This window comes from Macrobrachium nipponense, chromosome 21 (assembly GCF_015104395.2).
Source record: "Macrobrachium nipponense isolate FS-2020 chromosome 21, ASM1510439v2, whole genome shotgun sequence".
NCBI classification, from domain to species: Eukaryota; Metazoa; Arthropoda; class Malacostraca; order Decapoda; family Palaemonidae; genus Macrobrachium; species Macrobrachium nipponense.
The window spans coordinates 51833134-51848932 of record NC_087212.1 but is presented as its reverse complement, the minus strand read 5'-3'; the positions used below and the strand labels follow the sequence as shown (position 1 = coordinate 51848932).

The 15799-nt window shown below is 36.0% G+C and overlaps 1 protein-coding gene across 1 annotated transcript in view; it reads right to left on the bottom strand.

Moving 5' to 3' along the window:
- The window catches only part of LOC135198034 (uncharacterized), a 560205-nt gene that overhangs the window by 509859 nt on the left and 34547 nt on the right, over window positions 1-15799 (bottom strand). The window contains exon 3 of the mRNA XM_064225396.1: window positions 7663-7682. Coding sequence (XP_064081466.1) covers window positions 7663-7682 — 20 coding nt within the window. The remainder of the gene's footprint in view (window positions 1-7662; window positions 7683-15799) is intronic.

Genomic DNA, 15799 nt, shown 5'->3' with positions numbered 1-15799 from the left:
CTTCCAGTCAGCACCATGTACATTCACATTAAAAACGAACTAGCAATACTAGGGTCCTGTGTCTGATAAACAACATCCTGACATAAGTGACTAGGAAAAAATCACCTATGATCTTGGAGGTAAACCAAGAGTTTGCTGTACGATACCAAATCACTGGGAGCCTACTCAACCCACACAGGGGACGTGATTCCTTTGCATGTCCAACTAACACTGGTTTGCAATGATGGCTACTATTAGCAATTATACATAACAAAGCAGACCCAATTACTAAGAAACCCTTCTCATCAGCCAAGGTATTGGTAAGGCGCTATGGAATAGACCAGTTTTGCCAGCATTATAGATCTGTCCTACAACAAGACCTTCTCCCATCAAGTCTTGCAACACCTGGCAAAATTCCTCTATTCCCTCCAGGGAAATATCCAACGCTTTGCCATGAGTCTTGTTATAAATACCATGTGGTATCTTGAACCGAAACGGCCACCTCTCAAACATCTTACAGTCTGCAACCTTATGCAAGCCTGCGAACCTTGTAGCAACAGCCTTCCAGTCAGAACCATGTGCATTCACACCAACAACCCTTTTGCTAGAGAAACTAGATCAAGGTCAACTGTCCAATGTCCTCACAGCCTTTTGCCCTAATCTTGCGGACCAAACTTCTGGACACCATCTTCCGAAAATTTGCGTATTTCTTCAGCTAGATTTGGGAAGTCACCATATCTTGTAAGGTTGATTGTACATTACTGTATCCATCCATGATACATGTCAAATATAACCTTACCTCGACTCTCCCGGCGATTTCAAGATTTTTTTGAAGGGCCAACAGCAATCTGTAACGCTACAAGCAGGCAACGTAATGAAAGCCATTCTTTCAGGGCAAAGCATCGCATACAACAAACACTTCCAATGACTGAACAAAGAAGAAAATTGCTCTATTACAGAGTGCACTGATACTTTCTGGATTTAGTCTGTTAGAGAAAGATAAGTTTATCTCACTATGTCCATCAACCATTAAAGTGATATTTCATGCCTGCAACTTTATTTTCATAATCATCATGTTTTTACCTTTTCGTGATTTAATATACATATAAAATATATATATATATATATATATATATATATATATATATATATATATATATATATATATCAAGAGCCAGCAGGAAAAATGAAAATCAGCAGTACCTAGCGCTTTCGTGTATTCTTGATACACCTCATCAGGGTACATATATATTGTACCCTGATGAGGTGTATCAAGAATACACGAAGGCGCTAGGTGCTGCTGATTTTCATTTTTCCTGCTGTCTCTTGATATACAATCTTCACGTGTTACTTGTGATCGTAATAACAAAATATGATATATATATATCTAAATAATATTTTATATATATATATATTATATATATATATATATCATATATATATATATATATATATATCATATATATATATATGATATATATATATATATTTATATATCTATATATATCATATAATATTAATACATACATACATAAAAGGTATAAGCCACGAAGCAAAGTGAAACACTAATACCTTTATTTATGCATTTATCACGTTCCAAACTTTCTTGATTCAGTTATACACACACACACAGACACACACGTATTATAATTGAACTGTCGTCACTATACTAATTAATGTTTGCATTCATAAACATATAGATAACCTGTACATAACTTGAACCCAATTTACATAAAGAAAAAATAACATCGTTTCATCAAAGGTCAGTCTAGCTTTCCTAATTTTAAAAAGTCAGTCTTTTTCTTTCAAAACGAGAAAGTATTCAAATAGTAACTGAATAGGGACCATTACCTGTATCCTTTGAACGCGAGTCATATGCCTTTCGGGAGAGGTTTACGGTCTTTGAAGATACGTTTCTTTTTACCATTAATCATCTCAGTGACCTAAAAAGGCTATGTGAGCTCTGTACATTTGTGAGACTCCTTAAGAGGAAGAAACCTATTTTTAAAAATGGAGGCAGAAAAATACAGAAATCCTTACTTAAACACAAATGGCAGCTTGTGTATTCCACTCTGAGAGTTAACTTAAAATTATTAACGTAATTATGGAGAATTTTTTTAATGGGCAATTTGGATTAAACATTTGGAAATGCTAAAATCAGTGGTATAGAAGTTTCCTTGAATTACAAGACCACATGATGGGCATTTAATTACTAATAGGGCATATAGTGGGAGCATTCAATAAACCAATATTTTAAGAAAGCTAGGAACCTTTATCAGTTGTTAATGTTTTGAATATTGTAACCGCTTTCACTCACTTTAAACTTTCAATAGAAGATTCCTAAAAAGAGGCAGCTACCGAACATATAACAGGATTTACTGAAAGACTGACGTGAATAAAATACCCTTGGAAAATCATTCATAACATCGATACATTTCATCAAAAGCAAGCTGCTCAATACGTATGTGGAGAGTTTTGCTGTGAGATATATATATATATATATATATATATATATATATATATATATATATATATATATATATATATATATATATTGATTGAGAATACAACTGAATGTGAGTATACATACATATATATATATATATATAGACACACACACACATACACACACACATATATGTGTATATATATATATATATATATATATATATATATATATATATATATATATATATATAGTCTCAGTAATTGGGCGGCTACTTGGAAATCTTAGCTTGATGATAAATAATAATGCCAAGGCCAGGAAGAACATTCTTTATTTTACGACTTTCGAGGTTTAAAACCTCATCATCAGACTAAAAAAATGACAAGGATGAGAAATCACTAAAAATTACATTTACGTAAATGAATTGTCTTACTAAAAGCTTCGGTAAAAACATGAAATAAAACGAACATCACATACAAACTAAAAATTACGAAAAAACTAAAACAAACGCAACACATACAAAATTAAAATAAGATGAAAGGTAAACAAACTACCACACTCAAAAATAAAATGGCTAACGACCGACTTTGTGTACCTACTATGAAACTATACGATAACTAGCTGAATACCGGACGAGCTGTTGTTCAATTCCAGTTTCATCCTCTTAATAAACAGCGACTCTGAAATTAAAAGGTCCAGTCTATTTGAGCAAAAAGACAGTACTCTTAAAATCCATAATTTTAGAGTATATACTGTCTTTTTGCTCAAATACACTGTACCTTTTAATTTCAGAGTCGTTGTTTATTAAGAGGATGAAACCAGAATTAAACAACTATTCCGGTATTCAACTAGCTATCGTATAGTTTCATAGTAGGTACACAAAGTCGGTGGTTAGCCATTTTATTTTTGAGTGGTAGTTTGTTACCTTTCGTCTTATTTTTATTTTTGTAAGTGTGGCGTTTGTTTTAGTTTTTTCATAACTTTTAGCTTGAATGGGATATTTGTTTTATTTTATGTTTTTACTGGAGCTATTAGTACGACAATTCATTTTAATGTAATTTTTAGTGATTTCTCATCCTTGTCATTTTTTCAGTCTGATGATGAGGTTTTAAACCTCGAAAGCTCGTAAAATAAAGAATGTTCCTCCTGGCCTTGGCACTATTATTTATCATCAAGCTATATTATATATAACACCACACACCAAAAGCACACAATAATATCTTATATATATATATAGTATATATACATATACATATACTATATTAAATATAATATATATATACCTAAAATAATCTATAAATATTTCTCTCTATATAGATAATATATTATAAATACTATAGTGTATATTTTATATATATATAAATAATATACTTATAAATATATATATATATATGATATATATATATTTCTATATATATATTTAGTATATTATATATATATATATTTAAATAATAATATTAAATAATATACTTATATCAATATAATACATAAAATAATATATAATATACTCTAATATATCTATATTATGTATATATAATACACACACACACATATATATATATATATATGATCTATAGTATGGTAATATGGTATATATTGGATGTAATATATATAATTAACCTCTAGCTTGCCTATAAATATCATATAGATGGCATATGTAATTATCTAATTACGATATATCTATACATATATCTATATACACACTCCCTAGATAGATATAGATAATATATATATATATAGAAATAATATAGATATTATGAGAGATATAAATATATATAGATATATATATATGATAATAAATATATAGATGTATGATATATAGATAGGATATATAGATATAGAAGATATATATAATATATATAGTAAGATATAGATATATACATATATATATAGATATTACTATAGATTCAGGATATAATATATATATATACACAACCACACAACATAATATATATAGAGTATAGAGCATATAGGTATATGATATATAGATATATAGAGATATTTATTTATACTATATAGACATATATATATATATATATATATATATACATATATATATATATACATATAATATACATATATATACATATATATATATATATATATATATAGATATATATATATATATATATATATATATATATATATATATATAGATAGAAGATATGCACACCACCTTTAAAGATATATATATATATATATATATATATATATATATAATATATATATATATAATGCATACCACCTTTTAAAGATATATATATATATATATATATATATATATATATATATATATATATATATATATATATATAATGCACACCACCTTTTAAAGAACACTTTGTTGGGTACATATTCTACATATACCAGACGTTCACAGTTCCTATTACTTCAGAACTTCTGTCAGTAAGCTAACAGGACTAGCTCACAAGCTATCATAAGGGCCGCTTCACCAACTCGTACGGTGAGGCATCCTACATTGACATTGCACTTTTCAAAATTATGGAAATATGTATTGATAAAGAAGCCTTTTGGCAAATTGAAACATGGCCTGTTTTGTTTTGTTGGGTGCTAACATCCACAAGTATTCAGCAAAATGTACTTGTATAGGCAGGTAGTCAGCAGTGTACTAGTAAGTGTTATATGCTTCTGGAAACTTGTTGAAAGGCCTTTAGAAAGTTCCAAGTGATCCTATGCTAAACAAGACAGCTGAAAGCAATCATTTTTAGTCGGTTGGTTGTTAGCAATACGAAACCCAATTGGAAGTGTTTTTGGATGCAATTAGCAAATTACGTTATTTAAATGCCTCTCTTTGGGTACTGTAAATAACTGAATTTCATCCGATTATAGTGCTAATCGAAATATCCAGGATTGGCTAGTCTAGCTAGGCAGTTCGATACATGTAGTCTTGGAAAGCTTTGCGTACAGTACCCAGTGTATAGTGTATTGTTGATTTGTTTTGAATAAAGTCAAGTAATGCCTACAGCGGACCCTAGGGGCATCCCACTACTTACTGGATATTGGCTAAGCTCCGTGAATGAATGTAACTGACTGTTATAGCAATCTGTACTGTACTAATAAAGAATCTCTCTCGAAGGTGGAGGGAACACTTGAAAAAGACAAAGCATAGGAATGGGTCAACTATATAAGAAGAGAAACGATGAAATAACAAAGGGCGAAAAGCAATATTCGCCACGATGAACCAACATTAAGTAGGCCCTACAATGTGCAGCAGAAGCCATATAATGATAGCCTGATTCATTTCCCAAATAAGAGAAAGATAACGTCACAATTATTCTTCAGCAAAAGAAGATATAATTTTAGATGCCTCAATAAAAGTTTTTATACGTTTTGTAACAGCTGTCAAAACATGAGTACAAGATATGGTGGCAATGTAACAAGCATGACTGGATAGGCACTGTTGTATGCAATATGCATATTTCAAACAATAATTTATCCATAAAATAACAGCAGTGTCAACTTCACATATCACAATGCTCTTAAATACATTCATATACACAAATGCAGGGCTTACCTTTACAACAAGAGATTAAGTAACAATCCTCTCCACTGTCCCTTAGAAGTAGTTGTATATATGCCTGACCACATCAGCTGAAAGGTAGAAAGGAAAAAATGACTTTACACAGGTTAAATACAGAAAATTCTAAATTCCTAATCATAAATGCCTTAAGTTAACATGCGAAAAAAGAGAAGTACTTTGTAAACAAGTTACTTTACGAAACCTTTAATAAAGAGGAAAGCTAAAGTTATTTATCGTGAAGCTGTATTTAATTATATTCCACATTATATATCATAAGAAAGGTAAACAAATCATTCAAAATATACTAACCGATTATTCAATCCTTTCAGCCTTGCACTTGACTTAGAAGACAGCTTGCCGGCCTTGAAGCGTCTCACTCCCTTCACAAATCAGGAGCAGCAAAAAGCAATTACTGCTTTTGATCGAACTTGCAAGTCCTCTCTAGCAAAAGCAGCAGTAAACTACCCATCATTAACGCCAAGACAAGTAATAAATTACCCAGCAGGACGTCCCAGCGGCTAAGTATCACCCAACACTATCGACAAAGCAGCCATGTATTCCCCAGAACTAATGCCAAAGCAGCTATGCATTACCCGGTACTAACGCCAAAGCAGCTTTGTATTACCCAGTACTAACGCCAAAGCAGCATGTATATTACCCAGCACTAACGCCAAAGCAGCATGTATATTACCCAGCACTAATGCCAAAACGGCAATGTATTACATAGCACTAACACTAAAGAAGCTATGTATTACACAGCATAACCGCCAAAGTAGCCATGCATTACCCAGCATTAATGCCAAACAGCAAGATATTATCCCGCACTAATGCCAAAGCAGCAATTAGTTACTAAACCTTTCCATGAAATTAGCAATAAACTAACCAGAATTACGCAAAAGCAGCAATAAAGTACCAGCAAATTGTACATAACATAGAAACGGGTTCAGTATATTGAGTATAAATGGAACCAAAAACACACACATACCTTTGCTTGCCCTTTAGCGGTGGAAACGTACGTTTCGAACTTGGATAATCCAGATTTTCCCAAACTGAAAACTTTATTAAGTATGTCATTATTTAAGCAATGATGGAGCAAGACTCCATATTGCAGGTACTGAATTCTTGGCTTGTGAACCCCGAAATTGAATTTTTCAGTCTGGATTATCCATTCTACCAATCACTACATGAGCAAAGTCATATTTCTACAATATAAAAAAGTAAATACAGTAAAATATACAATATGAACATAAAAACAGCACATAAAACAATGGATAATGAAAAACATAGTAATCAAAAACAACAAAAGATGTTTACAAAATGTAAATACCGACATACAAAATATCCTACCTTACTCACAAACTAACACCTGCCGGTATCTGGCGCCAGTGCTTTGGTCAACAAATGTAAAATATAAGGGTTTCTATTTGTGTAACATCTCCGTATACAAAGCTAAGATAGAATTCAAAATACAAAATATATCCTCTAGACTGGAAAAAATGAACTAAATCAAAGGAATTCATTACTTAATGTACATTATTTTTTTATATAAAAGCATATGTAAATTTCGACCAACTCTCCTTTAAAAATTTTCATTTTATATAATAAAATGACTGTAATTTTTTCTCCAAGAGAATGTCAACGAAGCTGTCGCTGGCATTCCCTTCTTTGGCTCAGTAGCGAGTGGCAGAACACTTACCTGCTGAGGGAGGTGTTCCCCTGGAAAATAAACGAATGTATAAGATATCTACATATTAACATAGGACACTTCAATATAAATTTCTGAAAATTAAATATAAACAATAAATATGTTGCCTGCTAGTACAGTCATTTATACAGAGAAAATTCACTTTTGAAGCATTCTATAAACATCGAAATAAAAATAAAAATAATTATACAAAGGTCTTGTCAATTACTGGCGAGTTCCAACTAATGCCTTAACGGTACAGAGAAAAAGAAGAAAATAGTTATGACATTTTAATACATCATAACCCACTGCGTTCATATTAAGTGTCACTGTTACACGTGGTAAACATCTAAGGATATATTAAACAATTACAGGATCTTTGATCGATTAACAAACTCTTCCTCTCTCGTTCTACACACAAGATGATCATACAAGCTTCTCTGTCACAAGAGAATAAATTAACAGAACTCGAATTGCACAAATATTGGCCTTGATAAAAAATATTTCTCAATTAATATCGTAAATTTTTCTCCGAATGGGGTTTTTATTCACACTGTATTTTACAAGGCACATTGTAACCAATACCTCTGATTCTTTGAGACTGGTTACATAACTTTTCATGGCTTTATCTGTTATTCTACAAGCACCCATCCTTTTTCTTTTTTTTTAATTGTTCACTTTCAATTCTTCCATGCAACGATACTCCAAGGATCCGTCCATCTCAACTTTCTCATCTCTGCCCTTGCCAGGCCTTCCTCCTCTCTATCACACATTTGAATGCATGTAAAGGAGAGGCAGCTTCTAAATAGGATTTCATTACTTGGAAAACTTTCAGGAAGGTGGGAAAAATTTCGGTTATTAGTTTAAGCTAACCTTGTCAGCAGGGATTCTAGATTCTTGGGAACCCCATAAGGTAGCATAAAAAAAAAAGTAGAGCGATATTTGTGCCTGGTAAGTGTCCCTGGCTCCCAACAATCGTTAATTCTTGTAAGGCCCTTGAATATCAAGTGTGCCTCTTAAAAATGCATGGAGCGTTGTCATCCTCAGAAAGAAAGTAGGTACAATAATTTTACAACATGCGCGTCATCCTAGACGGAAAAAAATCAAAATCTCTTGGAAATCCAGTCAAAACTTTTGACACATTTATCGTTTTACATTAATTTTACGGCCGGGCATAAGCACCAAAAAGGTAATTTCGCTTCAGGCCAGGAGGGACTGGGCTGAAGACACGAAGTTTGAGAAATTGGATGCCTTGAGATTTTGACTAAGCGCCAAAGTTCCACGAAAATGTCGACAACTAATTGATATTTGGGCAAAACATTTTTCTTCGTCAAAAATTGCCTTTACAGTCGTGCGTGAGTGTCACACAATAATTCTTCCACTTTCGTTTTTGGACGACAAAAGCTACGATTATGGTCAGATTCTCTAAAAATAAAATCAACGTTTATATATATAAAAAAACTTTCTGCCTCTAAAAGCCGGAATTGTCGTAGGAAATAGTAAATACTGTGAGTAAAAACGACGACACTTCAAAGGCAGGGCTGCCTTTTTTTAAAGCTGCTGTTTGCAGGTCATAAAGGGTACGAAATACAGGACTAGTTATTTCTGTTGGAAAATAATCTTAGAATAAAGTATAATCCTCCCTTGGCTGAAATTCACATTCTCATCTTCTAAAAAATCTACCTGTAACCTTAAAATATATAAAAATAACAGCAAATGAAATATTACATAACTGAAAATAAAATAACTAAACGTATCTATCTACACACTGGTTTTACTACACAAATTTAACTTTTTCATTATTATTAATCAACGTCTAAATATGTATATGAATTTAGGAGTAAGTGTAACAGATGACGATAGGATAAAAGAAAATACCATTAACAAAATAGGTGAAGCAAAAAAGGCAGCAAGATCTCTGCAAAATGTTTGGTAAAGAATTGTCTATAAACTCGAAGTTGAAATGCGTGAATGGATTGTTGAATCAGCTCTATTTGGAAGGAAGTGTGAACGCTCAATGTAAAAGATAAAAGCTTTTAAGATGAACAGTTTGCATACAGCTGGATAACAAAAAATTTAAGCTTGAGAAGTAGAAATAACGAGAAACTGGGAAAAAATTAGCACTGGTGCAAACATTAATCATTGTTTTAGTGTGGTTTGGTTCCTTGAACATTTATGATGACTGTTAGGCAACAACAAACAAAAAATAAGCTTTACATGGAAAGACAAAAGAGTATTTGCTAAATATGGTGAAGGGGTGTTGGAAGTTAAGAACTAGGAATTCAAGAAGGGCAAATGTGCACAATTTGGAGGTTAGTAGCACAAGATGTGTATAGGAGGGAGACGTGCTGCTGAGGACTCTTTTGTGTAGTTTTACGACGCTGTCGATAACCTATGCACAAGAGATTGATTACAGAATCATCACTTTGGTAAAGATAGTAATGACTGTTATCCTATTTTTCTCTTAAATTCCCCCTTATTAGAATAACCTGCTTATTTGTGAAAAACCGTTCTCCTTGAACATGCACGTCTGATACAGGGTCTTCATGAATCCTAAAACTGCCTGCTGGTTGTTCTGAGTACTAAGAGAAAAATGTCATGTCACTGCCAATTGGGAAAGTTGGTCCCAAAATGTCTGTCGTATCAAAACTAAGTATTGCAGTTATTAATGAGGCGCAGCTAAAAAAGGCTAAATCAGATTTCTAGACCTTCACATAACTTGCCCGAAATATTTTTCCTAAAATGGAAAATGGAGCGCAGTAGAGTGGCTGTTCCTTTCATTTAAGTATTACTGTAGCGACTGTTCCATTATGGAGGAGTTGTGGAGTTCCATTTGACAACGTCTGTGTGTGTGAGAGAGAGAGAGAGAGTGTGTAATTGCTGTATGGGTATTTAACGACTGTATTGGCTGTTAGTGAGTTCTGGCTGGGTTGTCTGCTGGTAGAGATCAGAGTTCTGACTTTTTTTTGAGTCAGTCTTTAGTCAGAAGCTGTGAGAGACAGTAGTGTCGGCAGTGGTCTGTGCAGACATTGATAGCTATAGTCAGTCAAGTGGTGTGTTTTTTAATTGTTATTGGTTTGTTGCTGATTGTTGTTGGGTTTGATATTAGTAGTTGATTGAGTTGTTGTGCCTGTGTTGGATTTGTTGTGCTTGCGAGTTCCTGTTGAGTTATATGTGAGTTGTTGTGGTTGTAGGTTGTTGTTGGGGAGCTGTTGTGGTTCCTTGGTGAGGTTGTGAGTTGTTAAGGGTTGTTATTGGTGAGCTGCTGTTATTCTTTGATGTTGTTGGTAGGTGTGTGGGTTGCCTTTTGTGCTGCTGTTTTTTTGGGTTATTTGTGGTTTGTGCAGTGGTCTTGGGTTGTGATTGTTCCTTTTTTGTTGTTGTGTTGTCGTTGTCCTTGGTTGTTGTGTTGTTGTTATTGGGTTGTGGTCCTTGGTTGTTGTTGTTGCTATCTCTTGTGACCTCGACCAGTGGACAGCACAGGATAGCCCGGAGTATCTGGAGAGTTGGTAAGTACGTGTGTTTTGTGTTGTTTTTGTTTTATTGTTTTGTTTTTTGTAGCTATATGTCAATTGTCCTGCATGAATTTTGTTGTGTAAAGAAGAAAGTGTGACTGGGGTGGGTTGGGTAGCAGGAGTGATTAGGTTAATGTGGGGAGGGTTTTGCAACTTGTTTTTCTTAGCTTGTGATCCCGCCACATTATTTTTTGGCGCCCGAACAGGGACTGTTGGTGCAGCAGCTGCAGGGCAATTGGGTAGTGAGTTGTGTGATTGGTAGAGAAAGTGAGGATGGAAGGGTTGAAGGAGATAGAGAAGCTGAAGGAGGAGTTACGGTTGGCGAGGGAAGCTAAGGGAAGGTTGGAAGTGGAGAATGAGAGGTTAAGGGTAGAGTGTGAGGAACTGAAGAGCGAGTTAGAGGAAATGATAGGAATGCTAAGGAGTGCAAAAGTGGAATGAAAGAAGAGGTGAAAGCAGCGGAAGAGAGAATGGTTGAGAAAATGGACGAAAAGTTTGGGGTAATGATGAATGCAGTGCAAGAGATGATGCAGGAAATGATGAAGGGATTCATGGGAGAGGGAGCTGTAGAAGGTAGGCCTACTGGGTCTTGTGACGGGCCAGGAGTGGTAAAGAAAGCGAAAGAGTGAGTGGATGAGAGTACGAGTGACAAAGGTGATTTGGTTGTGATAGGTAAGGGAAAGAAGGGGAAGACACAGGATAAGGATAAACCTGAGGACAAGAATAAGAAAGTGGCTGAGGAAAAGAAGAAGACTAAGGGAAAGAAGATTAGTAAGGGTGATGGACAGGATGAGACTAGGACAGAATACATTGGGGAAAGGACTGAGAGTGATTTGGATAGCGGTGAGTGGAAACAGGTAGGTAGCAAGAAGAAGGGTAAGAAGAGCGTAGTCAGGGGTATGGACGTGAGTATGGAAGTGGATTCGCTGTATTCGGAAGAAGGAAAGAGGGGTCAGAATGGAAGTAGCGAAAGTGAGAGTGAGCGGGAATTACGAAAGGCTGTGTATATGAGAGAGGTACCCCGATGTGCACAATACGAGGAATATGGTTGTAGGGACATAGGGGACTTTTTTGAGGAATATGAGAGGTATTGTGAGGCAAAGTATGGGGATAACAAGAGAGTCTGGGCAAGAGAGTTAGGTAGCTTTTTGACAGGATTTTTGTTGAATATGTATAGGGTAATTATGAGTGTAGGGAATGTGCTGTATGAGAGTGTAAAAGCTAGGATTGTAGAACAGGCAGAGAGGATAAAGAGTAGCGTTAGATATAGGAGAAAACAAGATTTTGAAGAGGCAAGAATGAATGTTGGCGAGTCGTTGTCGATGTATGTCTGTAGGTTAGAAACATTAGCCAAGAAAAAGTTTGGGGAAGAAAGGATCAATGAGTGTAAGGAGTTAGTGTGAAAGTTGTTGGCGACTGTACCAGAGAGTGTATATGAGTTTGTAAATCTGAAACGTAAGGAGAAAATGCGATGGACGAATGAAAGGTTAACATGGAACGACATTTTAGAAATAGTAGAGGATTACGAGTTAGATAGGTGTATGAAAGACAGTAGAAGTGTTAGTGTTAGGACTGAAGTAGCTGAGGTTGTACCAGAGTTTAGAAGCTATAGGGAGGCAATTTTGGAAGGGACGAGGCAAATGGCAGGGCGAGTGGTCGATAGGAGCGTTAGGGCAAGTAACGTGAGTGTAGTTAGCCCAAAAAGAGATAGGAGTGCGAGTGTCAGAAGAGTAAGGTCAGTTAGTTGTGAGCAAGAGCAGCAGCAGTGTTATAGATGTGGTAAGCCTGGACACAGGAAGAATGAATGTCGGTGGTCGTTAGGAGCGTGCTTCGGGTGTGGGCAAATGGGGCATTTAGTGAGCGAGTGCAAGAAAGATAGGGATATTAAATGTTATAGGTGTGGACAGGCAGGGCACATAGCTAGTGGATGTCGGGGTACCCGTATGAACATAGTTTGCGGCAACTGCGGGAAGAACGGGCATTATACTAGGATGTGTAAAGAACAGCGTGCGAAATGTGTTGAATATGGAAGGGAAGGTCATGTGGCGAGTGTGTGTAGGCGAAAGAGGATGAGTCAGGCTGGGAGTTCGGGAAACTAGATGTTAAGGGGATTCAGTTGGGTGGGTCCTCTAGTGTGCGGCAGTATGTTCGGAAGAATGCGATGAGTGAGTGGCTGAGGGTGAATAAATGTGAGCCGAGTGTCAGTGAGCAAATGGGTCTGGAAGAACGGCAGCTGGTGTTGGTTGAGTATGGAAGGAAGCGGAAAAAGGTAAGGAAAGGGAATGAAAGGGAGAGACGTGAGCTGCATGATAGAGGGGTTAGGGTAAAAATGGTGGATAAGGCTACGCAGTGTAATACAGATGACTTTGAGGGGAGGAATGATACATATAGCGTGTGTGGGTTTGAATTGTCAGGGTTTAGTGAAGTTTCATCGGGAAGGGAATCAGGTGGTAAGGATGTAGTTGGCAGTATGAATGAGTCTCTTCGGGAGTTTGGCAGGAGTGTAAATGAGGTAAGTGATTTGGTGGCAGAGTTACGAGAGATGTTCGGACAAGAGTTAGAGGGGGTAGATGAGATAGTGAATGGGATTTGGGGGGATGGTAGTGAGGAAGATAGTGATGGTAGTCTGACTGGAAGTGGTCTGGGAGAAGTTGATGGCGGTGTAACTGAGTGTGTATGAGGGCCCTCAAACAAGATCCAGGGGACCTGCATCTGAGCATCCGTGGGTGTTGCGGAAGGCTATTTAGTGTGGGCGTTGTGAGTGAAAGGAGACGTTGTCAAATGTAACAGGGGTGGAAATATGGAGGAGTTATGGAGTTCCATTTGACAATGTCTGTGTGTGTGTGTGTGTGTGTGTGTGTGTGTGTGTGAGGAGAGAGAGAGAGAGAGAGAGAGAGAGAGAGAGAGAGAGAGAGAGAGGGTGTAATTGCTGTATGGATAGTTAACAACTGTATTGGCTGTTAGTGAGTTCTGGCTGGGTTGTCTGCTGGTAGAGATCAGAGATCTGAGTTTTTTTGAGTCAGTCTTTAGTCAGAAGCTGTGAGAGACACTATTAGAATTGTTGTGCCTGTGTTGGACTTCTTGTGCTTGCGAGTTCCTGTTGTGTTATATGTGAGTTGTTGTGGTTGTAGGTTGTTGTTGGGGAGCTGTTGTGGTTCCTTGGTGTGGTTGTGAGTTGTTAAGGGTTGTTATTGGTGAGCTGTTGTTATTCTTCAATGTTGTTGGTAGGTGTGTGGGTTACCTTTTGTGCTGCTGTTTTTTTGTGTTGCTTGTGGTTTGTGCAGTGGTCTTGGGTTGTGATTGTTCCTTTTTTTGTTGTTGTGTTGTCGTTGTCCTTGGTTGTTGTGTTGTTGTTGTTATTGGGTTGTGGTCCTTGGTTGTTGTTGTTGCTATCTCTTGTGACCTCGACCAGTGGACAGCACAGGATAGCCCGGAGTATCTGGAGAGTTGGTAAGTACGTGTGTTTTGTGTTGTTTTTGTTTTTGTTTTGTTTTTTGTAGCTATAGGTCAATTGTCCTGCATGAATTTTGTTGTGTAAAGAAGAAAGTGCAACTGGGGTGGGTTGGGTAGCAGGAGTGATTAGGTTAATGTGGGGAGGGTTTTGCAACTTGTTTTTCCTAGCTTGTGATCCCGCCACACCATTTAACCACGTACTAGGTGACCAGTCTGGCACTGCCTTGGATAAGTGTATGGCAACCGATAAACTCTCAATATCTCTCTATTTCCCTCTTTATTCTCCCTAACACCCTCCTACTCTCTCTCTCTCCAAACCTACCTCACTTTTTCCTTCTATCTTTTCCCTAAAACCCTCTCTACTCTCCCTCTCACTCTCTCTCAAACCCTGTCCATCCTTTCCCTCCCTAACACTGTCTCTATTTTATCGCTCACTTCCTCTCCCTCTCACTCTCTCTCTCTGTCACCCCCTTCCCAAACCCCAACCCCTTTGGTGCCATTGATGTCTTATCCCACATTATTCTCTTCCAGATAGTAAGTTCTAATGTATACCAAAATTAGGTATGATATATCCATAAAGTTTAATTTGTTACACAGTCTACAGGCAGAACCAGCCCGGTTTCAGGGAAGCCCTTCCCTTCTCACTAACCCCCCCATCCACCGCCTTTGGTGCGTGCTAGTGATGTCTTACCCCCAAAGTGGTGATTTCTACATAATATTGGTTGAAATTGCTCAATGCATTACAGAGTTATGCTGGAACACACACACACACACACACTATATATATATATATATATATATATATATATATATATATATAATATCATATCATTATATCTAGATATACTATATATATATATATATAATATATATACATATATAATATATATATATATATATATATATATATATATACACAGGTCCCACCGTATTCACGGGGGATGCGTACCAGACCCCCCCGCGAATAGTTAGAATCTGCGAATGTTTGGAACCCCTATAAAAATGCTAAAAACAGCCTATTTTGTTAGTTAAAGCTTAAGACCACTAAAAATTTTCATACTGGTTTTTTAAATAGTTTTATCACAAAAAGTGCATTTTATGATGAAATTGATAATAAAAACCAGGAATTTGTGGATATTTCTCATAGAAAAATACCGCGAATGCGCGAATTTTTCCGTGAA